We start from the raw sequence: 18,153 nt of genomic DNA, 5'->3' as shown, positions 1-18,153 counted from the left end.
TCAACATACAGTTCAGTCTAAGTTTTATTACTCTTTAGGAAAGTAACTTGGCATTTCTTTCTCATTTTTTTTTTTTACTGGGGATTAAACCTCAGGGGTGCTTAACCACTTTAACCACTAAGCCACATTCACAATCCTTTTTATTTTTTATTTTGAGACAGAGTCTCCCTAAGTTGCTTAGGGTTTCGCTAAGTTGTTGAGGCTGGCTTTGAACCTATGATCCTCCTGCTTCAGCCTTCAGAGTCACTAGGATTATAGGTGTGACCCACCATACCCAGCTCTGTCTCATCTTATATATAGTGAAGACAGCACCATGTTGAATGTAGCAATAAGAACAAAAGTGCTTAGTACACAGTAGTGTGAACTTCTTTTATCCTGTTTTTCAGAGTTTATTTTCCCATTGAGACAGAGATTTAGCAGATCTGGTGTTCCTTGGGGGATGTGCCTACACTTTTCCTCTCAGGCTGAAAGAAGAAAACATTTTATTCTTAAACTGGACTGTGGGCTGATGAAGTCATACTGACAGAATTTTTGGAAGATAGTTTCCCTTTGATGTCAGTTGGTATTTTCTCCTTTAGAACATAGTACAGATACTCTGTCTAGATTGTTTGCCATGAGGTAGTTTTCAGTTAAATTACCTTTTGATTAATTATGCCAAAGTTTTATTCTTTTTCCCCTTTGCTATAAGACTCTAAATAGCTTGTTATTTTAAAATAGCTATTTATTAGCAGGTTGATTTACATTAATTCAGTTGAACTTTTTTCCCTTAAAACAGATTTATTTGTTTTTATATGGGAAATAGTTCTCTCAATCACCCAGATGGATGGCATTTTCTTTAAAAGAAGTTTCCTTAATTTATTCAGTTTGAATTTATAAATTAACCATTTCTGCTTAACTCAAATCTTCCTCATTCTGATTGAAGTTTTTAAAGCTCACATTCCATCTTTGGATTTGTAAAGCAGATCCTAAGTTCTCTTGCTATAATATTAGCAATGATGGTGATGGAGAATTCCAACTTTGGTGAAATGCTTTAATAGAATGATACTTTAGTCAAATCTGCCTCTGTCCCTTCTTCATACTGTAGTCATCTCATAAGGGGATCTTACTACAGAGGGAGATGTGGATACCCTGAATTGTGACTCTTGCTTCATGGAGAATGAATGGGAAAAAGCTAAGGAGTGAGTGATTGGCAAGTGAAGGAAGTGACAGTTGTAGGAATTCTCTTAAATTCAGACTTGAAGTCTAAAACTTAGCAATTTTTTAGTAATTTGTTTTTTGCATTTTGTAAATAAATGGAGAAATACCTTTCTTTGTGAAATTCTGTCCATGTGCTGTCTAGGGGCAAAAAGCGCTGGATTGATGTTTATTTACAGTGAATGTTCTACATAATTCTCTGGCATTTTCCCTTTTCTTTTTTTGATATTTTTATTTATTTCTAAATTATCCACAGACAAATAATGATTATTAAAAATATGCAGGGAGAAAAAGATGAAAAGACCAGTACTAAAATCTTAATAGTAACTGAATTTAGAGGAGCACTATGCAATTTTACTTTCTAAATTTTATTTCTATATTTAGATTTGCTTTAAGAAGTATATTTCAATAGGTATTTAAAATTAAAAAAATGAGTTTTCATCTTATCTAAATAAAGAAATCAAATGGATGTCTGAAGTACCCTGGTCAATCTGTTCCTTCAAGCTATTTTTACCTAGTCAAGCATGATGCTGATCATTTTAAATATGATAATATGTAATGCTTGTGGGCATAAAATAGATACAAGTATTAAGATACAGAATATAATTTGCTTGCCACTATCTATTCTTTCTTGTGATATATAGCACAGAAGAGAGCAATTTAAATACAAAATGTTTAAAATGTGTTAATATTTGAAAGTTAGTGAGTTAATTTTTTTTCTCTGCTTTCCGTCAGATGATTGCACAGTGCTTAAATATAATGAAAAAGAAGAGGCAACATAATATAACCCCTCAATATTATCCCACACTCAGATTTTAATTTGATATTTGTATTTTATGCTGCTTTAAAAAATTAGTCACTACTAAATGTACTTGTGTTGGCATAAATAAGCTTTAAATATATAACTTAATCTCTGAGATGTTATTTGATTGAGAGGCTGCAGTCAATAAGAGGTAGGTTTTTTCATTGCAAAATCAGAAGTGGTAGCAACTGCCAGTATTTAATGGAATTAAGCATGGAACTGAAAAAAATTGAACAAAGAGATTAAAGTTCATTAAGGATCTTTAAGCAGTTACATATACGCAAAGCAATTGCTATGTACTCTTAAATGATAGATAGTCTCGGGAAAGTTTGGTTTGACATTTAGTAATTAAGCCTTTTTGCCTTGGCTTAGCAAAGCTACATACAAATAAGGTGTGTAGAAGACTTTGGTTTTTAAATGTTAAGAAAAAAAACATTGGAGCAGATAGCTAAAATTAAAATCTTTTATATAGGAACAAAAATCAGTTTAATAAGTCCACATTAATTTCCTATTTGATTGCTAAATATTAAAAGAATTTTTCAGTTATGATCTATTTTATCAAGAAAATAATTTTTTCTAAAGAGATTGTTTGGTCAGAAATCTTCTATAAGACATTGAAAAATTCTGTGCATGTGCAAGTTAAAAACACAACATACAGCAGGCTAAAATTGAACAAATTTGATTGCAGAACTGAAGCTAGTTTTCTTAGTTTTGTCACCATAAAACATCTTGCTAGAATATGTTCAGGATTTTTTGAACAGTCCGTGAAAGGTAACAGGGATGTTAATCTCCACTTCAGCCCTGGCAACTTCACTCAAATCCTTGGCATTCAGAATCAGGAGGTATGCAGGCTTTTGTCCTGCCCCGGGGCTCACCACCACACTCAGAACTACACCTGTTAATAAGAAGTGCATAAGTCAGTTTTAAATTTAAAAGAACCTAGGACCATGGATTACATGTAAATTACAAAGAAAATCAGAGATTTTTGTTTTCTTTTACCACTTGCTTCTCTGACCACCTTTTTGAATTATAAGCTCCAAAAAGGGAGTGATCATGGCTGTCTTGCTCACAGCTATTTCCCAATATCCTACTACAATGACTAGATCATAGTAAGTGCTCATTAAGTACTTATTAAATGAGTGGATCTTTGTTCTTATCTATAACGTAAGAATATAACATTTGTTGTAACTACTGAGAAAAATTGTAATGATCAAGTGAAAAACATATTAAAAGACTAAAAGCAATAAGGTATATTATAGCCATAATTCCCAACATCTATGTGGATGCTGATTTCCTTCCAACAAAATGAGAATAAGCCTTTTTGTACTTTTGACTGAATGGGATATATATATATATATATATATATATATATATATATATATATATGTAATATTATATATATTATATATAATTATTTAGCATGAAATGTCTCAACAATTATTTATGTAATTTCTCTGTGATTTCCCATATTTTAATTCCAAAGAGTGTTATCTATCTCTCTGTCCCTGCTAATTAATGGCTAACTAAGACTAATACTTGGTAATGGAGTTGCTCTTTTATAGGCGGTGGCTAGATCTTTTCTAGCCCCAGTTTACTAAAAGAAAAATCCAAACTAGAGTCATAGAGCTGTACTTTCATTCTCTTTATCTGCTGGAAAACTCTGCTTCCCTTCCTAGAACACAATTTCTTTTCAGAAATGTATCTTGGTGAGGAGGGGTGAATACCCAGATGGAATTCCTGCTGCCTGGCTCCTTTCTTCCCCTTTCCTGCATCTAGAGCAGACATTGATGCCCCAACATGATACCAGATAGTGCTTCAGCATTTTTCCATTAGTAATCAACAAGATTTGATCATGAGATGAAATTCATGTGTGAATATATTTAAATTCTTCAGGATTGTCCCTTTCTAGTATCAGGATCATTTTTGAACATTAGAGAATAATCAACTCTTCTCATAAGGACCTAACTCCCAAAACTCTGATCCCAAGAGGGTTAAGATATATTCATTTCTTTCATTACCATCATCTTCTTCCAAGGCCTCTGGGTGAGAAACAAAGATGGGTTCTGATGGATACGAATCCGGCTCTTGCCATACCCAAATTTCTTTAGTTTTGACGTTCAGCTTACAGAGCTGCTTGTAAGAAAGAAAAATCAACTGATCAATCCATCAATATGCTTTATTTGCCTAGCATATGACTCAGCTCACTGTTCCAATATTAGAAAGATGCATTAATTACCCTGTCTGGAACAAAGTGATTCAAGCCAAGTCCATAGGCGTACGTATAAGGTTTCCCACCGTACTTCTGGTAATTGATCTGAGGAAACTCAAATGCTACAAAATAGAGCACACACTTAGGAACACTGAGTTCATCTCTCTGAGTGGAACATTTGCTCTTTTCTGAGTGAGGGGTTCTCTAGATCAACTTACCTTGGCGAGGCCCTGAGAAGAGAACTTCAGGTTCCAGCCAGATGGTCTCATCGCTGCACAGAATCGCTGTGGCTGTTGTGTTGGGGAGTGTGATCAAATTCTTGCCTGTGTCAGCCTGAGAAAGAAGATAACAGAAACCTCAGTGAGCAGGAAGCAACCCTGGAATAGCCGTATGTGCAGACTTTCGTTTTATCTCCTGTTTTTTCCTCTGGTCAATGTTCAGGAAAGAGCAATGTAGAAAATTAGATGAGGGAGCCTGGGCTGTTTGGGCAAGTAGTTGTGCGTGTGCCAGGCACCAGCCGGGGGCCGCTGGAGAAGTCACAGAACCTCATAGGCCCTCAATATTTTGTAGAAATATTCTCATTTTGTAGAATGAGCCTGTCTTCAAAAAAAATTTAGGACTCCAAGGAAGGACCTCTGCAAAAAAAACATGGATAAATAAGTAAATTATATTTTCTGCAGACCAGCAAAGATGTTGACTGCCTGTGGGAAGAAAGAGTATTTATCTATTTTATAGTTAGGATACCTTTTGGTTTTTTGAAAAACTCCATGCAGTTATGTTGCCATAGGGGGGGGGGCAGAAAGAAGAAAGAAAGAGGACCACATGGTTTTTAAGAGCTCTTAGATCATGTAAATATGTGTGAATACCCCCCAACATATACATGCAAACATTTCAGATTATTTCATGAAGACAATGAATACCATGAGCTTTTTCTAAGAATATATTAATTTATTAATATTTTCATCAAATATGTAATTATATGTTTACTTGTGTATATGCTTTTAGTACTTGATTATAAACTCTATTTTAGGCATTTGGGATATTTCAGAAGGTAAAGTCCCTGTCCTCATGAAACTCCTATTTAAAGAAGATTAACAATAAATTAATAAATGTACTTAATAAGTAAAGTGCATAATATATCATGACTGTGGGGTGAAAAGAGTATAAGAAGCAGAGTCAGAAGTATAAAGGTTCCATGAGGCTGAAATTTTAACAGGTAGTCAGGGTAGGCCTCTTTGCTGAAGTGGCATTTGACACAAAACTCTTAGAAGATGAGGAAATTAGCAGTGCATTCAAGCAGAGAAAACAAATGGTGCAAGGCTGAGAAGGGCCTGAATGTACTTGAGTAGCATCGAAGAGGCCAGTGTGCAGCAACTGATTGAGCAAGGGGGAGAGAAAAAAGAAGAGTGTGCAGATGAGTGATGGGGCCACACTGTGTAGAGGCATACAGGTTGGTATGAGGACTTGGCCCTTCTCTAGAAATGAGTAATGGGAAGCCACTGGAGGTTTCTGAGCAGAGGAGTAACATGCTGTGATTTATTTTTAAAAGAATCACTTTGGCTGTTCTGTTGAATCTTACCTTGGGATTAATGGAGATGCAAGAGAGGTATGGGGAAACCTGTTTGTCTTGAGAGTAATCTAGTCCAAAGAAAGCCATGGTTCTAGCTAGGCTGGTAGCACTGGAGTCCGTGAGACATGGGAGATGGAGTCAAGGGGATTTCCTCATGGAGAGAATATCAAAGGAAGAGGGCTGTCAAGCCTAACACCATGGCATCTGACCTGAACAATTAAAGGCTGGTGTTGTCACAACAAAGGTCATGACTAATGTAGGTGGGAGAAGATGAGAAGTTCAAGTCTTGTCTTAATAATCCTGAGATGCGTAATGGATATCCAATCTGGAGATGGTGATGTGGAGTTGGAAATAGGTTATAAAAACCTTAAGTATAAGAAAAGGTAGGAAATATAAAAGTAGGCTACTTTAAAGCATTAGTCTTTGAAAGGAACTGAATACACAGATAGATGGTAGGGGGATCGAGGATTGAATCCTGGTACCCCCAACAAGAGGAGGAACATGTGAGTAGCTGGTTGGGGCAAAAGTAGTCAAGAGAAGGATTTTTTAAGAGCTTGATGGAGTGATCAATTGAAATCATAGGGAAGAGATGATCTAGGAGAGAGGGGAGCATGTCCCTGAGTGGGTGAGGGGATATGGGGAGATTAGCTCTGGTTAGGAAGATGGATAATTCAGTATATGAGTGCAGATGCTGGTGGGTAGATATGGTAGCAAGAGTCTATGGTTCTTTTCTGATTTCTTTGTTCAGAGGAATAGGAAGCACAATCATCATCCACAGTTGAGTGTGGAGGTGGGAGGTGGGAGGTGATAAAAGTTTGAACAAAGGAGGATGTGGAATAGTTAACTAGCAAAATAAGACAGTAAGTGAAGTTGGGAAATGTGGCAGTCAGGTTTGTTGTAATACATTTAAAATTGGAACACTCAATGTGATTGTGTGTTTGCAGCATTTAAGTTTGGACTGTGATGTACAAACATGGAGTGGGTGGATATTCCAACTTAATTAGGGTTGTGATTTGGGTAGATAAGTTTGATAAACAGGAAAGAAGCAAAAGAAATGAGATTCTATGTAAGGGCTTGGTCATAATTATTGACCGTGGAATTCAACTTGAGTGAGGAGGAAGGCAAGTCCTTTAAGGGAGTGAGTGATGATGAGAAAGTACTGTGTTCACTGGATTGGAAGCTCATGGCAGAAGTTGCAGTAGGGCAAGTGAATTAATAGACAAAAGGTATGAGTATGTCATGCATGAAACAGATCATAGATGGAACACAATCATAGTCAATGGCAAGGTCAAGAGCACGACTTTGGGGAGTGAATGGTGAGATATATAAGATAACATCAGTGGAGAGGTCAAGCAACTAAGAGGTCAGGTTGTCAGAAGAATCAACTGCAGTGTGCAGACTGAAATCGCCAAGAATTAAGGAACAGGCATAGAATTGGGAAGAAAGTGACACTGAGCCAGGAAGGAGAGGAAGTGGCAGCTAGTCAAAGACAACAATAATGAGGGTTTTATGTATGGGTTTGTGTACATGTCACTTGGCTGCCAGAGTAGCTGAAATGATAGAGATTTTGAGGGTGTATGGAGGAAACAATGGTATGGAATCAGCCAATAGGAACAAGAACACCTAATTCAACTTCAAACCCAGCGGAACGAGTGCTGTCCTATTCTCCTCTGCTCTCTTTATGCAGAGGAGAAAGTGCCACCCCTAAAAGTTGCTCTTGGGAGACTAGTGTCCTAGAGAACAAGCCAGATTTTAGTTAAAGAGTATGGAGGGGAACATTCTGTGGAGAGGATAAAAGGAATTTCTGGTAATGGATTATGAATTAAGAGTAAATAGTGGAAGATTTTCAGGAGAAGGAAGTGATGAGCAAATATGGAAGTAGATGTTGTGAAATGGGATCTCAAGGCACTTAGTGGTGATGTTGGGGAGAAGAGTGTGTATAGCTGATATACTTATATACCTGTGTATAGTAAGCACAACAATCTGTAAAACCTATTATTTACATGGTTTTAAGCTGACTTATTTTAGTGTTGTATCTTTTTTATCTATTACTAAATTTGCTTTTTATTATAAGAAATCTGTAATATCAACTTTGTCTTCCTCAGCAAACCAGATCTTCCCTTCAGTGATTTCATTTATCCTCATAGATACCTTTACCCTTTGACTTAGCAGTCTTACTGTGGAGACTCTATCCTACAGCTTTTCAAAAATAATAAAGATGTATTTTAAAGATATCACCATTATCTTAATTATTAGATAAAAACTTCACTCATTTTATATTCTCAGTCTCTCTTTCCTTGATCTGTTGTTACCTCTCCTTTTAATTAATGGCCTTTTTATATTTCCTTTCATTATCAAACTTTGTGTAGACTCAGTACTGCTCCCACATCCTAGCCACCTGCTGCCTCTGAAACTTGATGTCTACCTCTCTTGCTCTATTCCCTTGGAAATCACCAAATCAAGCATTTATAGTTTTCATTCTTTTCCACCTGTCTATAGCTTATAGCTCTCTTCAATCCCTCTCCTGCCCTCTCCTATTTGGCATTTCCCTTTCTTAGTGGTAATTAGGGCTCTCTTGTGACTCTTTTTCTGGCACTTTTTTTCCTACTTCTTTCTGCATATGATTATTTCTTAAGCTACTGTGTTTGGCTATCTTTTCTTCTCGGTGTTTGCTAGCTACCAAATTCCCCATTTTAAAAGTAAACAAGCTTTTTATGTTTCTTTTAGAAAACCTATTCTAAAGTGTGATTTCTTCCCTCGTAGCAGTCTCGTCTATTGTTATATATTTGATCTTCATTTCAATACCAGTAACTATTAGCTTTTCTTCTATTCAAAAACCTTCACTGTCTTCCCATTACCTGTCCAGTAAAATGAAAACTAATGATGACCCATGATGATCAACCAGTGATGACCAACTCTCCTTTTTCCTCATTTTTGAATGTGGCTACTTAAATAATCTTCTTTTATTTTCTTAATTTAAAGATGATTGTGATTTTTACCATTAGTGGTAAAATAAGTTTCCCCAAATCAACTGGCACATTCTTTTGATAAATGTTTATGAACATTCAGCTATGTGCAGGAATTGTGGTTCCTCAGGGAAAGGCAAAAGCACTTGGTTGCCTTGTTGATTGACTGATGGCCCACCAGGATCCATGTTCTGAACCTCTGGGTCTCTGTATGTCAATTGCCTACTGAGCATTTCTGCTGAGATGACCATAAGGTGTTTCTAACTAGGCATTATAAAATAAATCTTACTCTATTTCTTGCAAACCAGCTCCTGCTACTTCTATGTTTCTAATTCAGAGAATTGTACCATCATTCATCCAATTGCTCTGGGAAGAAATCTGAAAGTTATTCCAAATTCCTTCACATATAACTTGATATTAACTCTTGTGGATTCCACTTCCTACATATTTCTCAACTTTATACTTTCCTTTGTCTCTCAGTTGCCATTTCTTTTATTCAGGTATTCATTGTCTTTTATGTGCTCCATTGTATTTATGCTAGTCTCTCCACAGTCCCATCTGTGCTCCATGATGTGCCTGGGGGACCTTTAGGAAACATACATATGCATCCCTAACATTTAAAATACAACAGTGGGGCCAGGCATGGTGGTGCACACCTGTAACCCCAGCAGCTCAGGAGTCTGAGGCAGCAAGGTCATAAGTTCAAAGCCAGCCTCAGCAACTTAGTGAGGCTCTAAGCAATTTTGCGGGACCCTGTCTCAAAATAAAGAAATACAAAAAGGGCTGCTGATGTGACTCAATGGTTAAGCACTCCTGGGTTCAATCTCTGGTAGCAAACAAAACAAAACAAAACAAAATTTCAACTGCCCCTTTTCATTTAAAAATCATCCAAAGGCTTATAAAGCCCCTTATACTATCACTCCAGCCATCTTTCTGATCTCTGTGGCTGATGATACTCTCTCCCCTAGGCTCCTAATGAACCAGCTCCAGAGACCATGTAACATTTTCATATTAGGTCTTGCTTTTTAAACTCCTCCTTGATTTTGTAGAAACTCTTGCCTATAGTAGTGTCTAACTTTAACCTCTTGCATGTTCTTATTCCTTAAAGAGCTTTTAAGCCTGCTTAAGTGCAGTAGCATCTGGTTCTAAATTGGGTTTCTTTTCTACTACATCTAATATAAGCCTTTGGTTCAAAGATTTACCTTTCACACAGCTGCCTCAACTCTTTTTGTGCAACTAGAGAGCACATAGACATAAAGGAGAGTGTATGTTCATGTATTTATATGTGAAAGTTATATTTTTTATGAATTTAGCTTTTTTCACATTAAAAATTTTGGTTATAACTCAGATTGTTCTGAAAAGATAGGTAGTGAATACAGAGAAGAAATAGCGATGACTGTGTTGGGGCTCAGAAAACAACATACCAAATATGCCACTGACTTCAAACAGAGCTTCTGGAAAGCTGCAAATGCAGGGCAGGGCTTTCTCCAAAGTTCTCTTCTCTACCTAAAGACCCAATCTAGCAAAGAGGAAAGCAATTGCCTTAAATCTTCCTGCTGAAATTCTATTTCACTGGGAAGATTAAACTAGTATCACAGAGAAACTGAAAATCAAATACCAGACCTGGAATCTAGAAGAACTTTGTTTCTGGCCATTGTTTGTCCTAGAGTCTCAACCATTTCCCCTAAAAATAGTTTTTCTTCTCTACACATGCCTGTAGCTCCCAACTTCCTCTCTGCTATGGAGAGGGTATTTGAATCTCAACCACGAGGCCCTGCTTTGAATTTCATATTTTTATAGAGCATGTACATATTAAAAAATTTGCATGCCTGTTCTCTTGCTAATCTATTGTCAGTTTGTTTCAGTTACCAAACCTTCAGAGGGGAAGTTTGAACTTCCCTATAGCAGTCTAATGCTATTAATGATTTTCGTCCTCTAGTGATATTTTCACATTATGAGAAAACCAAAATAATTCACTGATTACCCTACAAAGGTATTTTTTGATACTTCATTGCTTCAAAATTTCAAATATTTCAAGTATGCTGTTGATAAAGGATCCTAGAAACCAGCGGGTCTCCACTATTCACTGAGAAAGTATATTTTTAAAAGGATTTTGTAACTGAAAGAGCAGCAGATTTAGAATCACGGAACCTGGTTTTTCTCCTGGCTGTGCTGCAGTTGGCTTGTGCTAAGTTAGATCACTCTTCTGAGCTTCAGTTTTCTTGTTTGAAAAATGAGGGGAGTTTAATCAGTTTATGTTTAAAGTTCCTTCCAGATCTGAATTTTTAATACCATATATATATAAACATGAAGCCAGACAAATTTGTTAGAGAGATGAAGCATCCTGGTTATATCTGAAATCCGTGGGGAAAAAGGTTACCTTGTCGATATTCAAAGGTAGTACATATCTTCTAACTTCCGGTTGAGGAGCCTTTCTGGCATTTTTTTTAACCTCTTCCCAGTTCTCGCGTAAATTAGCTAAATATAAGTAATTATAGACGAATTCAAATCTGCAAAATAGGAAGTCAATCATGAACACAGTTATAAATAATTTTAGAGAGACGATTCCTGACTCTTAAAAGCACACGTTCTTCACCAACTGCTAATGACACAGGTGTATTAGAGGCCTTTCCTCTAGCCCATGCTGGGTGAAAACAGAGAAACCTGCCTTGTAGTTATGTTTTAAAAGCAGCAGCCTCAGATACTTTCTGCTTTTCTGTCAACACCATATTTGTGTCTTTAGGAGCTATTACGTTTTTAGTGACTTGGCTAATTTGAAAAAAAAAAAAAAGTGTCTCTTTTTCCCAATCTCAGAGTGAGTAGGGTTCAAGGCTCCTTAGAGATCTTGTTGGGTTTAAGAAAGTTTAAGTTCATGTCTCAGGTCACAGAACCTTTTATTTTTAGGTCTGATACATGGTGTGTATTTCTAATTACTTAAACTCCAACTGCTTTTTCAATTACACCTTGTGACTTCTGCATATTTCTTGCTTTATGAGATGTGATTTGGGTTGAACATTGAAATCAGCATCTCTCCAAGAGCCCCTTATGGTCCAGAAGCTGCTGGAGATGGAACATTTACCCAATATCCTCTCTTACCCTTTCCAGCAACAGAGGTCCACAATCAGAAACCCACTGTCTTCATAGGTGTTGATGTGATGGAAGAGGTTGAAGGAAGAGGTTCTGTATTTATTATTAAGGTACTTTCTTCTTTTTTTGTCAGCAATATGAAGCCAAACCTTGAGAAGTAAGGAAACTATTTTGATGCATTTAGAAAGGAGAGAAGTGTACATTATGAAACACCTTTTTCAGCATCAGCAATGTGACAAATATATCAGACTTACCCCCATGGTTTCATTGGACTCAAAACAGTCCATGTAGTTGGCTCCCCAAAGACTCCATGAAGAAAGGAACTTGAACAAGTTAATTTTGACTGGTGTCTCCACAAAAACGATGTAATTGGGGGTCAGACCAAAACTGAAAAGGAAATGGGCTTGTGAATTGAAGGGCTGAGTCTCAATGCACAAAGAAACATCTATACACAAGGTATGTTTAGCTACATGAATCAACAGTGCCTACATGAAATTAATTATGTTTAAATTTAAATTTCTACAAGAAAACATCGTGATCAGAATTGGTATCAAAAGGTAGGCAAAGCAGATCTTTAAACTTTAGTTTTCCTGAAGATTCATGGCAGGCCTTCAAGTTACCTATGGACGTAAGATGGCTTGAATCGGTCACTGCAGGGGAATTGTACAACGATCTCTGACTTGCTTATTGGATCTTCCTTGTCTGAAATAAAGTGGTTTTAAAAGGCTTTGGAAGAGCCTCTTATTTTTTAAAAAAAATACAAAGCATTTAGAACAGCTTATACAAGCAAAGAAATACATTTTCAGATATTGAATTCAGAGGTTTTTCTCAGTCATTGTCATCTCTTAGGAAATTTCACATGAAGCTGCAATCACCCAGGAAAATCCAAATAGCAGCAGATTTGGAAAAGTGCACTCCAGTATGTCTGTGGAAGAGTGTTATGGAGTCACATTCCATGACAAATGGAGATGGGTTTTAAGTCAGAGGCAAAATTTTGGTATGGTCAAAACGCCTTTTATAGCATCTTAAGATGCCTAAATTACAACGTAGATGGGTTTATATCCACAACCCTATATGATAATTTTTATGCACATTAAAGTTCATTTATTACCAAGTTATTGGTCTTCAAACCTTAGCGTGCATCAGAAATACACATAAATGATTTCCTGAAATTCTGACTGTAGGTCCTTCTCCAAAGATGTCTCTCTCATCCAGTCTGCTTGAAGTGGGGCTTAAGATTTCTATTTCTAACAAATTTCCAGTTGATGCTGCTGGTCTGTAGCCTCCTCTTTAAGAACCATATTAAGACATACCAAACAAAACTTTACATGAATCCAAGTCTATCATTGAGAGGATTGTCAATGGACCTGACAATGAATGGAAGTTGAATGGAGAATTTTTGAGTGTCCTACTTTAAATCTTTTTCTAGACTTGTTTTTAGTTTGGGGAATTAAACACAAAATAGTCCACTTTCATTCATATATATATATATATATATATATATCTCACATATATGTTTATTTAATTTTAAATTTGCTTGGCCCATGAATAATTGCTCAATATATGTTTGCTGAATTTGAATCTAAATTGTACATGATAAATCCACATATACACTAGTTGATGAAACACCATGGAAGAGAACTTGACCTCTTGCTTTCTGTGGTTTCAAGTTGTCACCTCTTGCTGTAGTACCTTTGAGCATTAGTATCCTGATAGCATATCCTGTAGTACCTTTGAGCACTAGTATCCTGATATATAGGGATGAGAGCAATTTTTTAGTTTGAGAGAAATTTAACATCCCATATTTTCAGTAGTTTTTTCCACAATGTAGATACATATTTTCAGAGTAAGAAAAACTGATAAACTCACCTGCTTGCAGTGGAGGAATCTTTACAATATTGTAGGCAATTGAAAAGTTTTTCCCAAAGCAATTACCGATGTTGTAAACGGTTCCATCACTTTCAATGTGGGGGTGAGCAGTGGCTCCGTTGACTGAGACATAGTTGCAAAGGTCAACCTATGGGAAGGAGAAAAAAACACCATCCATGTTAAGAGAAAGAGGATCACACCTTTGTCCCTAGATCTCATCCCATCATTAACCCCTTGCACCCTTGCTATAAGTGCACTTTGTCTTTCTTTTCATTTCTCTGGATCCAACCCTCTTTCAGCTTTGCCTGAAGTCCCACCATTAGTGCAAAACTCTCCTCTGACCCCCACATGGACTCTGAAATCTGGAGTTCTATGACTGTGTTCATTCCTTGAAGTATACCATACAGTGCTCTGGTGAGTTTCTTTTTGCAACTACACCTTGATCTTTAACAATGATAAACTTGAGACCTGTGACTTCTTTATAAGTCTTTAATTGTACTATATTGAATTGTGTAAAATTCTTGCTATTTGATAATTTTTCATAATAAAAATTACAATTTGGCATGGGACAACCTAAATACCAAGCCCAGTGTGTTCAACGTATGTATTTGGAACTGAAAGGAACTTTGGGATTTATCTAGTATGCCAGGCACTGTGCCAGGATCTAGGAAAACAGAAGTTCCTTACTTTTAAGAACTTTGGTCTAGACCTATCCTGTCAATGTGATAGCCAGTAGTTATGTGTAGCAATTTAAATGTAAATTATAATTAGATAAAATTTCAAATTTAGCTCCTTAGTCACATTAGCTACACTTAAAGTGTTCATTAGCATTGGAAAATCTGATCAGAGAACATTTCCATCATTATAGAAAGTTCTATTGGACAGCACTACATTAGATCAATAAGCTTTCATAAAGGACAGTGAGTGCAACACAGTACCTGCAGAGAAATGCTATGTAACCAAGACTGGGGGATTAGGCAGCTTCCCAAGCTTCCTATTAGCCCCCAGTTAATTCTTGATGGTGAATAGAAGTTAACCAGGCAAAGTAAGGTGTGTGTGTTAGGAAGCAAGAATCCTAATGTGAAGGCACAGAATTATGAAATGCATATGCTCTCTGGGCATTACCAGGTTATGCAGCATGGCTGGTGTGAAGGTGTGAACGGAAGAGGAGAGGTGAGAGTGGCCAGCACCTCCCCATTTGGACTTTCCCTCTGAAACCATGGGGGACCTAGATTGAGTAACACATGAATGTTTGCATTTCAGAGCAAAGGCTTCTGCTGCAGTAAGGAAATTATACTTAAGGGCATCAGCTGGAGGCAAAAGTACTGACTAGTTGGGAGGTTATGTCAGTTATAATAAATAAAAATTTTCAAATTATATTTTTATGTGAAGCCAGGGTACAGTGGTATGCACAATGGGACCTATAACAAAATTTTCTGGAGACATATCACAGCTTCTACATTTCCAATTAAAGTACTATGTAATGGGAATATGGATTCATTTCAGAGCAAATTAATCTCTTAGAAATTCGACTTCACTTCTTCTCTAAATGATCCACACAAACTTGAACATGGTTATACACGTATCAACAGGAAAGAGCTCTTTATACTCCCAATAGCTTTGGGAGTATATGTCAAGATGCAGTAAGTATGTCTGTCAAGAATTATAGATCAGTATGTGATATTGAGACTCAGTGTTGGGGCTATTTTTTCCTTTCTGTTACCACTGCATTTGTAGCTCTGATATTTTCAATTATTAAATTTACTTTTAGCAGATATATAAAAGCATAAAAATTGTACATATCAGTGGGGTGCCATGTGATATTACAATATGTGTATATAATGTCTAATGTTTAAATCAGTTTAAACATATCTATCTCCTCTAACATCTATCATTTCTTTATGTGAAGGTATTCTAAATCCTTTCTCCTAGCTTTCTGAAATACAGAGAACTTTATTGTTATCTGTAGTCTTGAATTCCATTACTGATCTCCTAGCTGGTATACGTATTTCTTTTATTCTCCCATTCAGCCCACATGTAGCTTCTCAATTAAACATCCTAAAGTACAGCTCTATTATGCCACTTCTTTTGAGTTAAGACTTTCAGTAGTTTTTCATTAGCTAAGCAACTGATTCCAAATTTTTAGTGTGTTATTCAAGCTTTTAGTTTCACCCTATCCTGTTCTCCTTGACGTTACATATTCTAGATGAGTAGCTCTGGTATGGGAGTGTTGTTGCCCCCTACTGGGAGATCTAGAAATGTCACAGGCATTTTGGGTTTGAGCAGTGATTGAGGACATGACTGGCATTTAGTGGATAGGTCGGGGACACCAAACCCCTATGATGCATGGGAGAGCCCCTACAGGATGAGTGACCTCCTGCCCAGTGCTGCTAGTGCCCCCACTGAGAAACACTGCAATTCTAGCCCAAAGAGATTACTTTTGGACAGGTCCCTTATTTTCCCACCTTTGTGCCTTCCCTCATGTTACTATTCCATCCAGATTGTCCTTTCTGTAAATTCACAGGACCTGTACTTGCTTTAAGATTGCAGCTCAAATGCAAATTCTTTGACCCCTGCTTGATCTGTCCTTGCTCAGATCCTCAACTACTGCCAGAAATAATTTCTTATATGTGCATTCTTAGAAGGTTTTTCTTTTCTTAAAGGACTCATCACATTTGATGTCTATTATAATTTGTATTCTTGCTTGATTTCCTCATTTAGATGTTAAGCTTCCTCAGGGCAAGAATGCTGCTTGGCAAGTTGGTGTCAATAAATATTGGTTGAAATTGTGAGTCTGTTTTAAGGAATATTGCGTTGAAATTGCCTAAATTCTCAGAAAAAAAATGTTACTTTCTAATATGACTGATATTTATATATGGCATTTAAAATATAGCATTATTTTTAATAAGAAATGTCTACAATAAGAAGCAAATTAGTGCAGCCTATTTTTCTAGAACCACAGAAAGCAAGGTTTCAATATTAATAGGTATAAATTTTTGAACACCCAGTAGGTTCAAGTTCCATGATAGCCTGTAAAAGCCTTGAAGTTCGGGAATCATGTTGATATATCTCTTGTATCTGGCAAAAGTTCTGGCACATGGAAAACCCTTAATGAATATTTGTATCACAAATGAAAAAAATGAATGAATATATTAGGCATTTTATATGTTTTTTTCTCCAATCCATATAAATGTTTAAAATATTGCAGATGAAGAAACAAAGTGTGTCCTATATCACATAGCTGGTAGTTGGTGACAAAGCAAGGATTTGAAATTTGATCTTGTTCTCATGTTCTTTCCATCAAATTGCACAGTTGATTTAATTCCAAGTTCCACATTCTAAACTCCTGAGCAACATACCTGAGCACTATGTCCTACCTGCTTAATTGTCTCTAAGGTCTCTGGATTAATCTTTGTAATAAAGTTGGTCTCTGTGCAGGCATAGTAATCTTCCCCCACTGGGTAGACATTTACAAGGGCATTGTCGGTAACCTCCACTCCTTTAAAGTAGGAAAAAAACCTGCAGAAACAAATGAATTATTCAGTTCAACAACTTTCAAGTTATAAGAGAAAAAGGGCTGATGTAAAATGTCTTTAATAACATGCAGTTTCAGAGACCTGGAGAATATATTCTTGCAGGGGTCTGGGAAAGCACAGGTGCCAAATTCTGTTATGACGATCCTTTTCTCAGTCATTGCACGCACGTAGGCATCAGTGCGGATGAACCTGGAGAACATGGAGACAAGGAGAGGATCAACGCAGTCCAAGTGCCACTTAGAATGGTCATTCAGTGTGCCTTCATCAATTCAGAATGGTAAAGCCATCACATGAAGAATGAAGAGTATTGTCAGTTCTCCGTCTTGGAGTGACCTCAGGGAAAGAGATAATATCATGCCCTGAGGCTCAATTTAGTCTTTTAAACTTTACAGTGACAGATGAGGAAATTGAGGTTCAGAGAAGTTAAGTGATTGGCATATGTGACCTAGCTGGGTTACAACTCTAGTTGATCAGAGTTGGACAAAGTGGGCTTTCCATCTCACATCCCTTGACCCTATAGGAAGTTCACATAGTACTTCTGGCTTCCTGAAGCTTGTTACCTATCAAGGGACCCATCCTTCCTGTGTTTTTATTCAATTTTAGAATTTATTTTGTGGTACTAGGTATTCTTGAATTCAATGAGCAGGCGGATCTGCTGAACCATATCCAAGGCTAGCTGGCAAGGGTTGCCTAGGATTTCTCATATGAAGAGCCAATTAAAATCTGATTTTTGCACTTTTGTAAAGAGGAATGAGGTCTTTAGAAGGCATATTAAAGCTTTATTTCAACTCCAGAATTTGCTCTTATGGCTAAAGTTTTGCTTGGTGTAAACTGTTTCTTTTCTAATACTGTCCAAGGTATCTTGACTAATTCAAATCTCCAGTTACGCTTCCTTTTGATGTTTCTTCAAAATGCCTGAA

At 36.7% G+C, this 18,153-nt stretch overlaps 1 protein-coding gene across 1 annotated transcript; it reads right to left on the bottom strand.

Moving 5' to 3' along the window:
* Positions 1-2,739: 2,739 nt before the first annotated feature.
* On the bottom strand, positions 2,740-17,391 carry RPE65 (retinoid isomerohydrolase RPE65; the record flags this gene model as incomplete). Its single annotated transcript, XM_081308788.1, has 11 exons — positions 2,740-2,891; positions 4,015-4,126; positions 4,233-4,327; positions 4,424-4,538; positions 11,122-11,251; positions 11,838-11,977; positions 12,083-12,215; positions 12,449-12,530; positions 13,698-13,845; positions 17,075-17,216; positions 17,315-17,391. 11 exons carry the CDS (start codon positions 17,389-17,391, stop codon positions 2,740-2,742), a joined length of 1,326 nt encoding a protein of 441 aa, XP_081164914.1.
* Between the last annotated feature and the right edge of the window lie 762 nt (positions 17,392-18,153).

The sequence above is a fragment of the Spermophilus citellus genome (assembly GCF_964194105.1).
Source record: "Spermophilus citellus genome assembly, chromosome: 9".
Taxonomy (NCBI): domain Eukaryota; kingdom Metazoa; phylum Chordata; class Mammalia; order Rodentia; family Sciuridae; genus Spermophilus; species Spermophilus citellus.
The sequence above is the reverse complement of the archived record's forward strand: the minus strand, read 5'-3'. Positions and strand labels throughout refer to the sequence as shown.